General features: G+C 39.6%; 1 protein-coding gene across 3 annotated transcripts in view; it reads left to right on the top strand.

Annotated features, from left to right (window-relative positions):
- The window catches only part of LOC126480905 (WW domain-containing adapter protein with coiled-coil homolog), a 100992-nt gene that overhangs the window by 15625 nt on the left and 69121 nt on the right, over positions 1-16246 (top strand). For 2 of the 3 annotated variants that reach the window (XR_007587479.1, XM_050104304.1), the window contains exon 5: positions 10230-10319. The exons of the other annotated variant lie outside the window; for it this stretch is intronic. Coding sequence is in view for 1 of the 2 variants with exons in the window: in XM_050104304.1 (XP_049960261.1) it covers positions 10230-10319 (90 nt within the window). In the remaining variant the exon portion in view is untranslated. The remainder of the gene's footprint in view (positions 1-10229; positions 10320-16246) is intronic. 3 annotated transcript variants of the gene reach the window in all.

The raw sequence follows: 16246 nt of genomic DNA, 5'->3' as shown, positions 1-16246 counted from the left end.
TTTTGTCTGTTTTACTTTTAAACAATCGGTAGTTTCCAAAATCCATGGTATTCTCATCAGGCAACCTTGTTTCTTGCAGGGCTAAAATTTTGATATTTTGTTCTTTTAGTGTGTCTCCTAATTTATAGAGTTTTCCTGGTGTCAAGAGAGAGTTAATATTGATAGTTCCAAAAAATGTTTTGACCTTGGGCATGAGTCAGTCAAAAGACTTCGATTTCCTCTGGTTTGGGATATAGCGTTTCAGCCTAGTCTCCCGAGAATCCGATAGACTAGTTGCGCCACTGATGGCGGAGGATTTGTTACCACCTGGGGTAATTTTGTAATTACTAAAACGCTCCATAGTAGTACTTAGAATCAAAGGGTTGAGCTCAGAAAAGCTCAGTGGTTAAGACTGGAGTGGTTAGTTCCAGAATTTGTATTACGGCCGCACCTCTGGTGAACAGACGCCGACCACAGTGCCGCTTGTTACAAGTCAGACGCAAGGTGGATTTATTGTATTATGTGCCTCTTCCGCTAGTTCCACCGTACCGAGATTCGTTCTCTCCGCCTTCACTACCGTTGAGGTCTTCGCTGTAACCCTAGCAAAGGGGCCCTGACAGAGTACTATCACCCGGGCCAGGTGAACTCTGGTTTTTTAAACGAGGTTGTTACTCCTCCCCCTCCTCCTTCCTCATCACTTGCATAATGAGGCCCCGGGCTTGGGACCGGTACAGCGGAGTTACTATGTATATTAATATAAACCGTTAACTTTTCCTTTTTGTGTGTTCACACTACTTAACACTGTTCTTGCTATTGGCTGACTATATCGCTTGTCCTATGCTCTTAACATCTGCTGTCATCGGCTGGTGAGATCACGTGGCATTAGCTATGATTGGCTTATGAATGGGTATCACAATCTTGATTTCTATGCTCCAGAAACTAATGTGCTGTGTTTGGTGGAATTTGAATTTATGCTTTCGTAATACGAAAATATGCAGCGTATATATGTTGCTGCACATCCATTTCCAAGTAACAGAGGTTCAAGGTTACTGTACTTGTGCACATAAAATATGCATGTGAAAATCCTGTGTAAGGCTGAAACATGGAGAAATATGCTATAAAGTGTGTGTACCATCATCATAAGGGTTCTGGGAACTCCGTGTTGCAGTACTGAAGCACATGCAAAATTTTTGTGCACATAAAATCCAGTCTGAGGTTTAAAATTAATTTTGCCTTGTTTCAATTTCACACAAGTAAACTAAAATTTTACTGATCCAATGACGTTCTTTTTATACGAGTAAAATGCAATGCTCTGGCATGGAAGAGAAGTGAATTGGAAGAGAAATGCTGCTATTGGAGCACAAAAAAGGCAGGTATGTCCATATTTAAAAGACTGACTGAAAAGTAAGGTACCAGTTACCTATTCTACTTTCCTCAGCATCTTAAAACTTTCTGCAAAAAATTTGGTACGCGAACATATTCAGTTTTTTTATGCTGAAGGAGGAGGAGACAGTGGCAGTGGGAAAGAGATCAAAAAGTAATAAATACCGGAAGATAGACAATGGTTGTAGTATAGAAAGAATGAATGTTGCAGTGTCGTTTGGGTGGGGGGGGGGGGGGGGTTGAGAAGAGGTGAGAGTGAGAAGAAATAGCACACAAAGATGGCATTTCATATGGTAACATACTGACTCTATCTTTCGTCATACTCTGACATTGCCAGTGATGGGTTACTGTTCCCTTCTTCTGTCTGTGATGGTATTCAGTAATTTTGTGCCACCAGCACACTGAAATTTCCAGTGGCGGTTACCGGTATCTGGTGAACGGGGCTGCAAACACTGATGTTTGTTATCACAACGAATCTCTCCCTTGGGTGATGCCAATTGTGTGTGTGCTTTTCGGAGAAAACGTTCTTGGTAAGTCCGCAACCCTTTGCCAAAATGAATTACCCAGTGAAACCCACATTCTGTGAAGCTTCCTTTTACATGAGCAAAATTCTTTTCTTAGTTAGCTATTTGTGGGAAGTGTTTGTAGTGCACCATCCTTACTGAAATATTCCTTTACTGAGTCTCATTTGTCATGTTTGGTTGTTACTGTGTATAAATTGGAATATTTGTTGAGTGCTGTCACTTGTGCAGCTTGCCATCTATAGTTTAGGTTTAAGGACGATTCAGTTGTGCATCTATAGAATGACATTGTCAGATGATGGTGTGTTCACATAAACTAAACATCGGTATAATAGTGACGCTTCGCCCAGTATTCAAATGAATGAGGTAATATCCTTTTTACAAAAAGTTAAAATAAAGTAACAACATTAAGGAAGTAGCAATGATGGTATTTTTTTTAATGACCAAAGCAAAATTCATAGAGGATGTTCTTGAAGGTCATGTAGTAAGTTCTCCATACTGCTGATACCTATTACAATGGAAAGACACCGTGCAAACATTTCAGAATTTATTTATTCACTTGAAGAAATTTGTGCAAACACACCAAACAATATTTAGAAGGCAGTGCATACTGTCTTTTGACTTTTGTTCTTTGGTCCTTATTTTCTTTTCAGGTGTCAAATAACTTCAAAAAATATTCCTCCTCCTTCAGTACAGTTGACTTTTACACTCTTGAAATAATTTTCGTTAAAACATGTTACTTATGTTCGTATTTATAAATAGTAAAGGCACTTCTTTGTTCAGGTATTGTAAAACAAAAAACAACTTTTGCTTTTAGATATTTGGTCTCCTTTGTGGAAGAACACTCACAGGAAAAATGAATCCTCATACAACCACTGCAGTGTTAGAAAAACAAACAAACAATAAAATAAAATTTAAGAAAGCACAAAACTGCGCAAGAATTGGTTGACTTCAGTGTTAGCAGACAGTATTACCACACTCTGCTTTTGTTTTTACACATATGCAGTCTTCAGAATTCTCAGGATTTTAAAACTAAACACTTTGTACAATCAATATTCATTGACACCCACAACATGGTTCGTGACTGATTTACATGATGGTGCATGTCATGTGCCACAAGCATTTGATTTAGACAAACATGTCAGCTGTATAAAGCAAACAGTTGAAAATCTGGGATGGAATAATTACTATTATGGAAAGGATAGACTACTACTAACCATAAGCAGAGATGCTGAGCTGCAAATAGGCACAATAAAAAGACTGTGAAATTGTGCCTATCTGCGGCTCAGCATTTCTGCTACATGCTGGGTAAGTAATTTGTTCTTTTCGTAGTATTGTCATAGCTGCATAAAACAGGTATTAATAACAGATGAAACTGTCAGGATGACACTATTGGTTATTGCATAATGTGGTGCACTTCTTTAGTAGCTTTCAAAATAGCTGCTTTGAATCATTACATTGTATCAGTGGAGACAGGGTTTAAGAATCTTGTCGTGGTAGTTTGGGTACTTTTAATGTTCACAAGGTGCTTTCCTTTAGAGAACAGGTTTGATGTTAGGGTACAAAAACAAGCTGTAAAAGGGGGAAGGGGTTGGCAATGGGTTAAGCTGTAGAGAGAATGGGAAAATAGGAATGTACTTCATACCCAAAACACACACATTGTTGATGCATCATAGTTTGACATATTGTCATGGTGAAGAATCCAGAAATGCCAGATGTTTTGACTGATAATGTGACAATTGTGTTGTGCTACAAGACAGATAAGTAGTTTTAACAGAGTGTAGTTACAGTCCGTCAGCCCATATGGAATTGAGACAAAAATGTTCTTTAGTTTGTTGGTCAAAACTTTGGGAACAAGGTTACCACAATTTTTGTGTATAAGTTGTCATAAGGAATTTACTGATACTACAGTGTGATATCAGTCTAAATGAAACACACACACACACACACACACACACACACACACACACACAAATTACTTTTGGACCCATTTTTCACGTAAGTGACATTCATCTGTTATTTGTTGGTCTTGTTGAGTGTCGGAGGCTTTATCTGTCCTGAAACTTGACTGAAGAACAAGATTCTTTTCAGCAGACATGTTCTAACTCCGTTTTTTCCAAGACTAAGTTACAAAAAGTTATAATGTGTGAACTTACTCAGTTATCTTCAGTGAAACAGCATCTCCCCTGTTTTATACTTCATGAAAGCTGCATTGACAGAGTGACTTGTCTGGCTGTCCTGGTGAGGAGACTATAAAAATTTCTCTCTCTCTGACACACACACACACACACACACACACACACACACACACACACACACACACACACACAGGGTGTTACAAAAGGGTACGGCCAAACTTTCAGGAAACATTCCTCACACACAAATAAAGAAAAGATGTTATGTGGACATGTGTCCGGAAACGCTTAATTTCCATGTTAGAGCTCATTTTAGTTTCGTCAGTATGTACTGTACTTCCTCGATTCACCGCCATATGGCCCAATTGAAGGAAGGTAATGTTGACTTCGGTGCTTGTGTTGACATGCGACTCATTGCTTTACGGTATTAGCGTCAAGCACATCAGTACATAGCATCAACAGGTTAGTGTTCATCATGACGTGGTTTTGCAGTCAGCGCAGTGTTTACAAATGCGGAGTTGGCAGATGCCCATTTGATGTATGGATTAGCACGGGGCAATAGCCGTGGCGCTGTACGTTTGTATAGAGACAGATTTCCAGAACGAAGGTGTCCCGACAGGACGACGTTCGAAGCAATTGATCGGCGTCTCAGAGAGCACGGAACATTCCAGCCTATGACTGGCGACTGGGGAAGACCTAGAACAACGAGGACACCTGCAATGGACGAGGCAATTCTTCGTGCAGTTGACAATAACCCTAATGTCAGCGTCAGAGAAGTTGCTGCTGTGCAAGGTAACGTTGACCATGTCACTGTATGGAGAGTGCTACAGGAGAACCAGTTGTTTCCGGACCATGTACAGTGTGTGCAGGCACTATCAGCAGCTGATTGGCCTCCACGGGTACACTTCTGCGAATGGTTCATCCAACAATGTGTCAGGTCAGGAGTCCACTACACGCAGCAAGCAGCTACACGGGTAGAAGGGGTTGTGTGGCATGGACTGGGCAGTTTTTTTAGGTTAGATGGCCTCGGGCAAGTGCAGAAAGGGCAACAGCCTCAAAGGGTGCGGGGCAAAGTCAGGACATGCGGGGACCAAGCAGCAATCGGTATTGTAATTGTAAACTGTCGAAGCTGCATTGGTAAAGTACTCGAACTTCAAGCGCTGATAGAAAGCACCGAAGCTGAAATTGTTATATTTACAGAAAGCTGGCTGAAACCAGAGATAAATTCTGCCGAAATTTTTACAAAGGCACAGACGGTGTTTAGAAAGGATAGATTGCATGCAACCGATGGCGTGTTTGTCGCTGTTAAAGTGCGCGTCATTTATGTTGGCGGCAGAGTTTAGGTTCGTTCTGCGCATCTGACGTCACAAAACACAGTCAGCCAATGAACAGAGAACGACGTTGCCAGATCTCGACTGCAGTGTAGAGCACGGACGAGTGTCTCTAGTTTTAGAAACGTTCACTCATAAATAAAGTAATAGAACAAAAGCAATGTCTTGATAGCAGACTTTCTTTTATAGACAGTTTGGAAAAAGCATTCTTTATACCAATTGCTTCATATTCTATTAATTAATTAAACCAAACAAGCAATAAGACTCCTAATTCAGGCGATAGCAAGGAAAGGTGTTTGTATCAATCTCACGAACTGCTATTTCGCAATAAAGAACAGCGGTAATTGTTTATTTTCTATCATACTTTTACGAAGCATGAGTAATTCATAATCATACCAATAGTGTTTGCCAGTATTTTGCGTGACATTTCTCCTTATGGAGCCAAGTTACTAGACGAGATGCGTTAGCGCAACGGTCATGTTGTTGGGCTGCTTAGTGAAAGGTTTTGAGTTCAACCCTTGTGTGGTGCATAATATTTTCTTTATTTAAAAAACAATATCGAAGTGTCTTACTTCACGAATTTTATTCGTTTGAATGCAGTTTTTTGAAATTTCTAGTGCTTTGTCTCTTCATTAATCCTTTCGCTGCTGCAGACACATGTTGCCCGCATTTCGCGCTGTGTGCGATTTTGTCATCACTGCACTGCTCGCCTGTGCAGACACATGGTGTTCCCACTGCTTTGACACACTTACCATTCGATTTCACAAAAACTATTTGGCCCAAATATTTGATTTTTACGCATCTTCTTGACTAATACCTTCCCCCCCATAAATGACTAAATTTTGTTTCGATATTCAACACAGTTATTGTGCAGCATTAAATGTAGTAAACCATTGTACGAAATATTGAAGAGTTTGCAGAGGTGAAAGTCCATAGCGTATACTTTCCGTATGGTCGATTTTAGTTGCCACAATGTTGAGAATAAAGTGTGGACAAGATATCTAAATTTCATATAAAATTTACTGTATAACAATATCTCATTTAATTTAAGTACCACATAGGTGTCGTATGTAATATTGAGAAATATTCCGTCTTTCGCGACTGTAATAAAAGTTTTATTTACACCAGGCGCTTTTGGCTTTATTTTAAAGCACTTCAATCAATGAAAGGTATGGCACATACACAATGGTACTCATGTTCTCTTTCTTGTTTTTGTTCCACAATTGCAGTTTTACCAATGGTGTTGAAATATATTCCTCTTCTGCAACTGTAATAAGCGACTTATTTAGACCAGACGCGTTTCTCTTTTTTGAAGCATCTTTAGTGGGCAGTATTTTGTCTCCTCCATTGCCAAGTCACCTTTCGTAGTTTTGTGCTGCGGTAACACAGTATTCAACGTTTGTGTCAGCTGATCAGTGTTTCAGCAAATAAGTGCTGTTTGGTGTGTGCCACACACAAAAATTTTATTTGACATAGCTCAGAGCACTTCACTGATAGACGGTATATTCAAGTCCTAATGTTTTTGTAAGTCCACAGTTTTGTTTAATGTATTTTGTCTACTTACTTTTGATTGATTGAAGTGCTTTAAAATAAAGCCAAACGTGCCCGGTGTAAATAAAACAGTTGCGAAAGATGGAATATTTCTCAGTATTACATACGACACCTATGTGGTACTTAAATTAAATGAGATAATGTTATACAGTAAATTTTATATGAAATTTAGGTATCTTGTCCACATTTCATTCTCAACATTGTGGCAACTAAAATTGACCATACGGAAAGTATACTCTATGGACTTTTACCTCTGCAAACTCTTCAAAATTTCGTGCAATGGTTTACTATATTTAATGCTGCATAATAACTGCGTTGAACATCGAAACAAAATTACGTCATTTACGGGGGGAAGGTATCAGTCAAGATGATGTGTAAAAATCAGATTTATGGGCCAAGTAGTTTTTGTGGAATCGAATGATAAGAGTGTCAAAGCAGTCGGGACACCATGTGTCTGCACAGGCGAGCAGTGCAGTGACAAAATCGCGCACAGCGCGGCATGCAGGGAGCACGTCCTTGTAGCAGCGAAAGGGTTAATGCGGCCGTGGTGGCTTTACTTCATTAACTGCGCGCTCCCCCCTAAACATAAGTTTAAGAACTATGCTATACCATGGCGCCGCTTCTCTTGACGCGTGCGTCGTGTGCAACTGGCAACGCAGTAATCTCCTGCGTCTGAGCGGGCATGCGAGAGCCGCCAAGATAAAAGAATTGAACTATAGTAGTAGTTTATCCTGTAGTGAGGTAGAAGTGGATAGTCCTGTGAATTATGATGGGTGGAGGTTACACTCAACAACCGGGCTAGGTTAATAGTTGGCTCCTTTTACCGACCTCCCGACTCAGCAGCATTAGTGGCAGAACAACTGAGGGAAAATTTGGAATACATTTCACATAAATTTTCTCAGCATGTTATAGTCTTAGGTGGAGATTTCAATTTACCAGATATAGACTGGGACGCTCAGATGTTTAGGACTGGTAGTAGGGACAGAGCATCGAGTGACATTATACTGAGTGCACTATCCGAAAATTACCTCGAGCAATTAAACAGAGAACCGACTCGTGGAGATAACATCTTGGACCTACTGATAACAAACAGACCCTAACTTTTCGACTCTGTAAGTGTAGAACAGGGAATCAGTGATCATAAGGCTGTTGCGCGCACGGAGGCTTTCAGACAGTCGTTCTTCCCGCGAACCATACGCGACTGGAACAGAAAAGGGAGGTATTGACAGTGGCACGTAAAGTGCCCTCTGCCACACACCGTTGGGTGGCTTGCGGAGTATAAATGTAGATGTAGAATCCTCATTTCAGTGCAAATGTTATCTTTATGGATGAGGCTTCATTCCAACGTGATCAAATTGTAAATTTTCACAATCAACATGTGTGGGCTGACGAGAATCCGCACGCAATTGTGCAATCACGTCATCAACACAATTTTCTGTGAACATTTGGGCAGGCATTGTTGGTGATGTCTTGATTGGGCCTCATGTTCTTCCACCTACGCTCAATGGAGCACGTTATCATGATTTCATACGGGATACTCTACCTGTGCTGCTAGAACATATGCCTTTACAAGTATGACACAACATGTGGTTCATGCACGATGGAGCTCCTGCACATTTCAGTCTAAGTGTTCGTATGCTTCTCAACAACAGATTCGGTGACCGATGGATTGGTAGAGGCGGACCAATTCCATGGCCTCCACACTCTCCTGACCTCAACCCTCTTGACTTTCATTTATGGGGGTATTTGAAAGCTCTTGTATGCATAATCTCGGTACCAAATGTAGAGACTCTTCGTGCTTGTATTGTGGATGGCTGTGATACAATACGCCATTCTACAGGGCTGCATCAGCGCATCCATGCGACAGAGGGTGGATGCATGTATCCTCGCTAACGGAGGACATTTTGAACATTTTCTGTAACAAAGTTCCATGATTAATGTGATTTGAAGAGAAGTAATAAAATGAGATCTAACATGGAAAGTAAGCATTTCCGGATACATGTCCACATAACATATTTTCTTTCTTTGTGTGTGAGGAATGTTCCTGAAAGTTTGGCCGTACCTTTTTGTAATACCATGTATATATATTCTAGTACAGTGTAAATGTAGATGTATTGAATTTTTAGTGTCAGAATATTGATTTCACAAATAGTTTCCATGAAATGTATATGCAGTTGTGAACGTGGACTGCAGTTAGCTGTATAATGGAATGATGACAATGAAAATTTGTCAGACCGGGATTCAAAACCACATTTTCCTCTTATCACGAGCAGTTGCCTTACAATTAGGCTATCCAAGCACGACTCACGGCCAAACACAAACTTTAATGTGTCATGCATGCATGCATGCCCGAAGGAACTTTGCATCGTAATTTTGATTAATACAGACACTGCAATATCGAATAAATAGTTTGGTTGCAACCAGTAGTTTACTAAGTATATAGGCGAGTCCTGAACTTTTGAGTAATGTCAAATTGAAATGATTAACAGCACGGAAACTCTTGACATGTTGCAGGGATGTTCCATAAGTCATACAGTTGTGTAATTTTAGTTCAGTAAGTGTATTTTACAGGAACTACTGCCTTCTGTAACACTTGACAGTCACACATTAAACATAATGCTCTTGTCAAATAAATTGGAATACATTTTAATTGGTATATTAAAAAGTATACATGGCATTGGCAGCAAGTGGTTATAATTACTGTTTATTTTAATAAAAAACATTCCAGATTGCAATGCATTTTTTATTTTTAGTTCTGGTCACTGGTTTTGGTGTAAAAGACCATCCTCATACCAAGGCTCCAGGTGACATGAGGAGCTGGAGCACAGAGATGTGTAGTACTGACTAGTGATACAGTTAATGACAGGTACCAGTCAGTACTGGCTGCTTGTGACATCAGGAGCCTTGGTCTGAGAATGACCATACAGTCCAAAACATGTAACCAGAATAAAAAGTAAAAAATGTATTGCTGCCTAGACTGCTCTTTATTAAAATATTAAGTATAGTCTCTGTTGTTCCATAATGTGGAATGTAACTCCAGAATTAAGGGGAGTAATTAGATTGTTTCAATAATAAAACAGCAGTTAAAGCTCTGTGTCATACAGATTCATTGTTTACCTTTTAATGATGACTCATATTATTACCTTCTTAGTCAATGGACTTCATTTGTCATGATTAAGCCACCACCACCTTATATGTTAGGTATGTTAGGTGCATTGCTGCTCAAATTCCCTTGAAATTAGTTGATTCAGTTTCTCATTAGACTGGGATTTCTTATAGTAGAACATGTTATCTCAAATTTAAGCAGTGTATTTTTAAAAAATTTTCAGAAAATTATACTACATCCGATTAAACTAGCAACACAGAATTCAACCTCACGAGATTCATCACAGCGCAAACTTCCTCATAATTCCTGTCAGGTGAGTGACACGGCAGCTGAATGCATCAGTACATTAATTTCAGGCATGCCGTGTCCTCCTAGGTTTGTAAACCTATGGCATGTGAATTTAGTTATGTTGTAAATGTAGGGCATGCTAAAATACGTGTTCCTCTTGTCTGCATAAAGGTGTCGTGGAGGTTTATGACTTGAGGGATACACATCTTTTTAATTAATACCATGGACGGGTAGCATCATTTCTTCTGATGCAGTTATAACGGCAGTTATTATCAATCTTCTGTTGTACTTTAAAATCTTACGGTAGAGTGTTAAAGCTCGAATTTCAAAAATGTTTATTCATGTACAGCTCTTTTTATTCAATTTGTTGACTGTTCGTAACATTCTGAAGAACCACTGAATTACCCCAATTCTTGTTTTTGATTATTGTAGTTTTTAGCACGTTGCTTTTAATTTCATGGTAAAATGCCACTATTTTCTCTGTGGTTGCTTGCTTTTGATTCATCACTAATTTTTCAAGGTCTCTAAGAGGAAAAAAATAGCCTTGCACAGAAATGAACACACCTTGTTACAATGAGTAAAGGTTGAGAAACTTGCATTTTTCCTTATTGTGCAAATTTGATTTTACATTCAGTCAGATGCCGTATAATTAGCCATTAAAGTTCTACTTACTTTGACCCCTTACACAGGTATCGTAATGTAGATTCAGTGTAATTATTATTTCAGTAGCCAACAATTCCGTTGAATGTGACACCAATAGAGTAGTTTGGTTTTTATTTCTAACTCTGTGGGAATAACATGATACATATATTGCATGTAACATGCTTAAGTTAATGCTATACATTACAGTTTTTGTGGAAACACATTTCATTGAATTTCCTGTATTTTTTTCTTTTTGACAGTGTAAATGTAATTTTTTTTAAAAAGTTAGCTGTTCTTTGACCAGGGCTGGTGACAAGTCATTGTTTGGGACACCAAGCTGATAGGGGCACTCAAGTGTAAGATAATTAGCAGAAACTGACATGGGTGAAAATATAAGAGTGAAAAGGGAGGAAGGGCGGGGGCACCAAATTTTAAGATGCTTGTGTGGAGAAATGTTTTCAAGCTGGCCCTGACTGTGACTGTACAGTGTAACACTGGGCAAAATAACTATTTTGAAAGTGCCCAGAGTTGGGGTAATCCAGTTACTCTTCGGTTATTGCACTATAGTGTCGTTTTCTGCACGCTCTGTGTCGTTTTGGTTTTGGCTACGCTCTGTGTCGTTTTGTTTTTTGGCCAAGTTCAGTGTCGGTATGTGGGAAATGACTCCCAGTTTGATTATACGCGAACCTCAACCTGCTTTTTACAGCTAAATTACAAATTTTGTGATATTGAAAAAATAGCCCATTTCACATTGTTTCACGTTATTGTTCGTGCAATATTTTTCTGTCCCTAGTGAGGTAGCCTTACACTTGAACTAAAATTTTTGTGGAATTGTTCTGGTTACCGTATTTACTCTAATCTAATTGATTTGATAAGTGCCGTTCTCTTTGTTGTAGGTGTTTGTCACTCTAAGCTGAAAACGCATTATTGTACCGTGTCGTGCATTGTTTGTCGCATTCTGATAATGAGTGTCGCTGCTCGCGGCATGGCTTGCTTTTGTGCGTGCTACCACAGCTTACAATAAAAAAAAAAAAAAAAAAAAAGAAGAGAGGAATTGTCTCATAACCGAAACAACGGGAAGTGACTGCTATTTGTTGTTACTTACGCAGCTTTGATAATGATCAACAAGAACCAAATAATAGACTGCGTATGATAGAATTTATTCCAAACGAGAGTTTAGTGAAAATTTTTCTCCGTTTGAAAATCTTTGCTGACGCCTCTTGAGTACTTTACATTCTGCACAGAAACTAGACTCATCTTAGATTTGTGCTTCATTTCTGACTGTATCACTATTCGGCATAAGAATAATATGAATATAAACATGACTTATATGTATATTCTTCCACATTTGTTGTTGTCTCACTCTAGTTTCATAGTTTATTAGGCAGACAGAATTTTAATGAGATAGCAGCAAACACAAAAGAATACACGGCATAATGTTTACAGTCTTCTACCTTTTCTTTTAATTTATTTACTGACGCATAGGTTTTGGCGCATAGGTTTTGGCGCCAGTATTTATCTTGCGGCGTTGCAAAGCATGCCTGTGTAGTGTTACATATATTAGACGGCAGAAGCTAGTTGTGGCGGTACCTACCAACATTTTTCCGCTTACTTTGCACTCAATTCTAAGCTGCATTTGTTTTTTTTGGATTACAAAAACCGGAGAAAAGGTGCGGCTTAGATTTGAGTAAATACGGTAATCATAGATGGATTCCAACTGCAGATTTGCCTCTCATTTCATGTATAGAGTAAGACTTTGCGTTTGGAATACTGTGGTGTAGTGAGGGGTAAATATAATTTATACATTGGAACGGTTTTTAGGGGAAAATGAGAACACTTGTATATTACTTTTAAATAAATTTCGCTAGTGTATGATTTTCCTCACTTCATAGTTGATTTCGAGCAACAGTGATCCCAAGTCAGTTTACACTCCTTCTTTCAAAAAGTGACCTCCAATTTGTTTGCTATTACTTGTTCCTTTGTACAATTGTTGGTAGGAATGGCTGATTCTTAGCTCCATTCCACATAAAGTGGACCAGTTTTAGGAATCAGCCCTAGCTGACCATCTCTCATTTAAGCTGGACATGGCACATGCATTCCTTACACAATGAAACTAAGCTACTTCTGGCAAATTATGCAGTCACAATGTGACAGATGCCTATGCACCTATGTCACTCAACTCTGTTCCACTACCAGCAATTTAGACTGTTTGTGCATTGCCCAAAATTGGGATCCGACTCTATATTCTACTGAAGAACTCCCAACAGCTTCCGTTAGTCTGTGTTCTTAGAGTTTCCTTTCAGTATCCCCTGTGGGCTGTACATTGTCCGGGCTGGGCATGTTCTGTGGCCCCTAGAAGGATGCTGACCCTACCCTTCCCTGACACCCGCTTGTTTCAATCCTCCCAAGATTATTCCAATTCGATATGCATCTACACATATCGATTGAAAGTCAACAACAGGGTCAGTTATGCTTTTGCATATGCAAGGGGACACTAGAAGCACTCTCAGCCAAGTGCCTGCAGTGTATGCAATGCAGAGTTGGTTGCCATCTCTCGAGCTTTGCGATATCTCAGAAAGTGGAAATGGCAGGGTGAGTGTCTTAGCAGCACCTGGAAGAAGGGAAATGTTCTTTATGGTGACACAAAATAGGGTTTTAGCTTTCTTAGATGAAGACAAATGTAGCTTATTGTGCCTTGGCGAAAAGGGTACTGTTGCAGTTCAAATGGAAGGTGAAAATGCACTGAGCTGACAAGTCATGGGATAGCTCCAAATATCGTGTTTGACCGCTTTCCACCTGATGTTGTGCAGCAACTCGATCTAGCATGGTCTCGACAAGTTGTTGGAAGTCCCCGGCAGAAATATTGAGCCATGGCTACCTCTATAGCGGTCCATAATTGCAAAATCGTGTCGGAAACCTTTTAACATCAATCATCAGAGTAGAAATGACAGCTCCACCAATCTGCTGCCCTTATATACTGTGGGAATGCGATACTGCTGCTGTCTGTGTATATGCATATTGCTGTCCCATGATTTTTGTAACCTGTGTAGTGCCAAACAAAAATGCTTTTTCAGTAATTTGTGTGAAAAGCAAGTTGTGTATTGTCAGTATGCACGGCCAAGATGTATGGGCTTCAAAATTCTCTGCCCTTCGGTCAGAATACTATGTAGTTGGCTCACCGGGCTTTCACTTGGTGTCTACTTTGCTTATCAAAATGTAGAACTTGATCTGTCCAAAAGTATTACTGATACCTACAAAATGTATTTTGATGAGCAGAATAATTTGTGACGTTTAAAGCTTTGTATGCTTAAGTTTCACAGATGTGTCAAATCTCCTGGATAAATTGTCAGATGTGTACAGTGGTGTTGTCATTGAGGAAATGATAGCATTTAAACCGTGAGTGCAAACTACACTGCATACTCAACAAATGCTGGTTAAAGCTTGTCTAAAACACTTGGCATCAAAAATTTTTGAGCTTTCAGTCCATTACTTTGTATCGAAGTACAAGGCACAGTGTTTGAAATTGTCAAAGAAAACTTGAAAGCTGGTGAAATTGTTGTGTTTGTGTACTTTGCAGAGTATTGCTCTTGTGGTTTGGAATGCTCTGCAGGATTTGCATTGGGAGAATAGTCAGGCAACATTATGCGAATTTCTTGTTGATTTTCACGGCAGTTAATTGCATTAGTGTATCATTGATAGTTCACAAAATGGCACTCTTACAGTGCATGTATTCACAAAAAAGTTGCACATTTGTGCCATCACAAACAGGATTTTTGGATTTACTGCTCTCCCCCCCCTCCCCCTTTCTCCCACCATGGTAAATTGTCTTGTGTTGTTGGTAGGGTACCTTTACTAGTCACACACACACACACACATACACACAGTGATACATCAATTTACAGGAGATTTGTTCCATCTCTGTGATCAAAACATATAAAAACCATTTATTCACTAAAAAAAAAAAATTGATTGAATCTGAAGACTGACCCAGAAGAAAGGATTCAAAAAGACTTCGAATCTTGTCTGAACATAAGAACCAATTTGTTCCTCATGATCTGTATAAAGATTAGAGTTTCAAAAGACTGTTTAGAATTTCTCCATTTAGTTTGTGGCCAAAGTTGGACAAGATATTGAACCAGATAATCCTTGTTTGGGTAAACAATAAAACCTGTACCTGGCCAGTATGTTGCTTGTGTGTATGACAATGAACGGTGTTCTCGAAATATTTGTTATCTTGGAAGAGCCACAAGATGGAAAAATTGCCTAAAAAGGAAAGTTGCCACTCGCCATACAGTAGAGACGCTGAGTTGCAGATAGGCGCAACAAAAAGACTGTCACAAATAATAGCTTTCGGCCAGCAAGGCCTTCATCAGAATTAGATGGCAAACACACACATACACGTGCAAATGCAACTTGCAAGTTGGTAATCAGTGCAAGAGGTAATCATTGCAAAGGTCTCTTCTTTTTATATTTACAAGGCGTTGGAAGTTATTGCTGGGTCCTTAAAAAATGTTAAATGAATTTGTAATGGAACACTTGTACTTGAAACTGTTATGCCAAACCAAGTATCTAAGCTTCTGAAATGCAAGAATTTTGTGACTACCCTGTTGTGGCTGAGTTGTGTAACACTCTTAGCTTGTGTAAGAGCATGGTTACCTGCTCCAATATAATGGAGGCGAACCCTGTAGAGTTATGTGAAGAAAGGAAAAATATGGATGTCATGGAAGCGCAGAACTGTACGAGGAGATTCGCTGGCACATTAGAGAAAACTGCAACATTTATTCTCATGTTCAACACACTGGAGTTACCTGAACATGTTCTTGTAGGCTGTATCTGTCTGAAGGTTTGACCATTTGTTACTGACCCAAAGTGATGCTTAAAATGTCAAAGATTTGGTCATACCACTAGGGCATGTAATGGGAGGGCTACGTGAGGCAAGTGCTGAGGCTCAACTCATGAATCTGGCGATTCTGGTACACTTCCTCCAAAATGCATAAATGTTGAAAGGAGACACACACACCCTGTGGTGAACCTAAAGCAGCTTTCAAAGCTATGCAACTTCTGGTGTTCGCTACTTCTTTTGCATTGGACTTTAAGAAGTCAGTCACCAAATGCGATGCCTCTTCACAGAGCCAGACCACAGATTCAAGTAAGACTATGTGCGCTCGTTAGTGTAACTGTGGGGGGAAAGCTGCACTTGAACCCAGAATCATTTGGAAGCCGTCAAAGACAGACATGGTATCTCAGTGACATACCATTGCACCCAGTCAGAAGCCCACTAAGCCAGCCTCGCCACCCTTGCAAGCAGCT

The sequence above is a fragment of the Schistocerca serialis genome, chromosome 5, assembly GCF_023864345.2.
Source record: "Schistocerca serialis cubense isolate TAMUIC-IGC-003099 chromosome 5, iqSchSeri2.2, whole genome shotgun sequence".
Lineage (NCBI taxonomy): Eukaryota > Metazoa > Arthropoda > Insecta > Orthoptera > Acrididae > Schistocerca > Schistocerca serialis.
The sequence above is the reverse complement of the archived record's forward strand: the minus strand, read 5'-3'. Positions and strand labels throughout refer to the sequence as shown.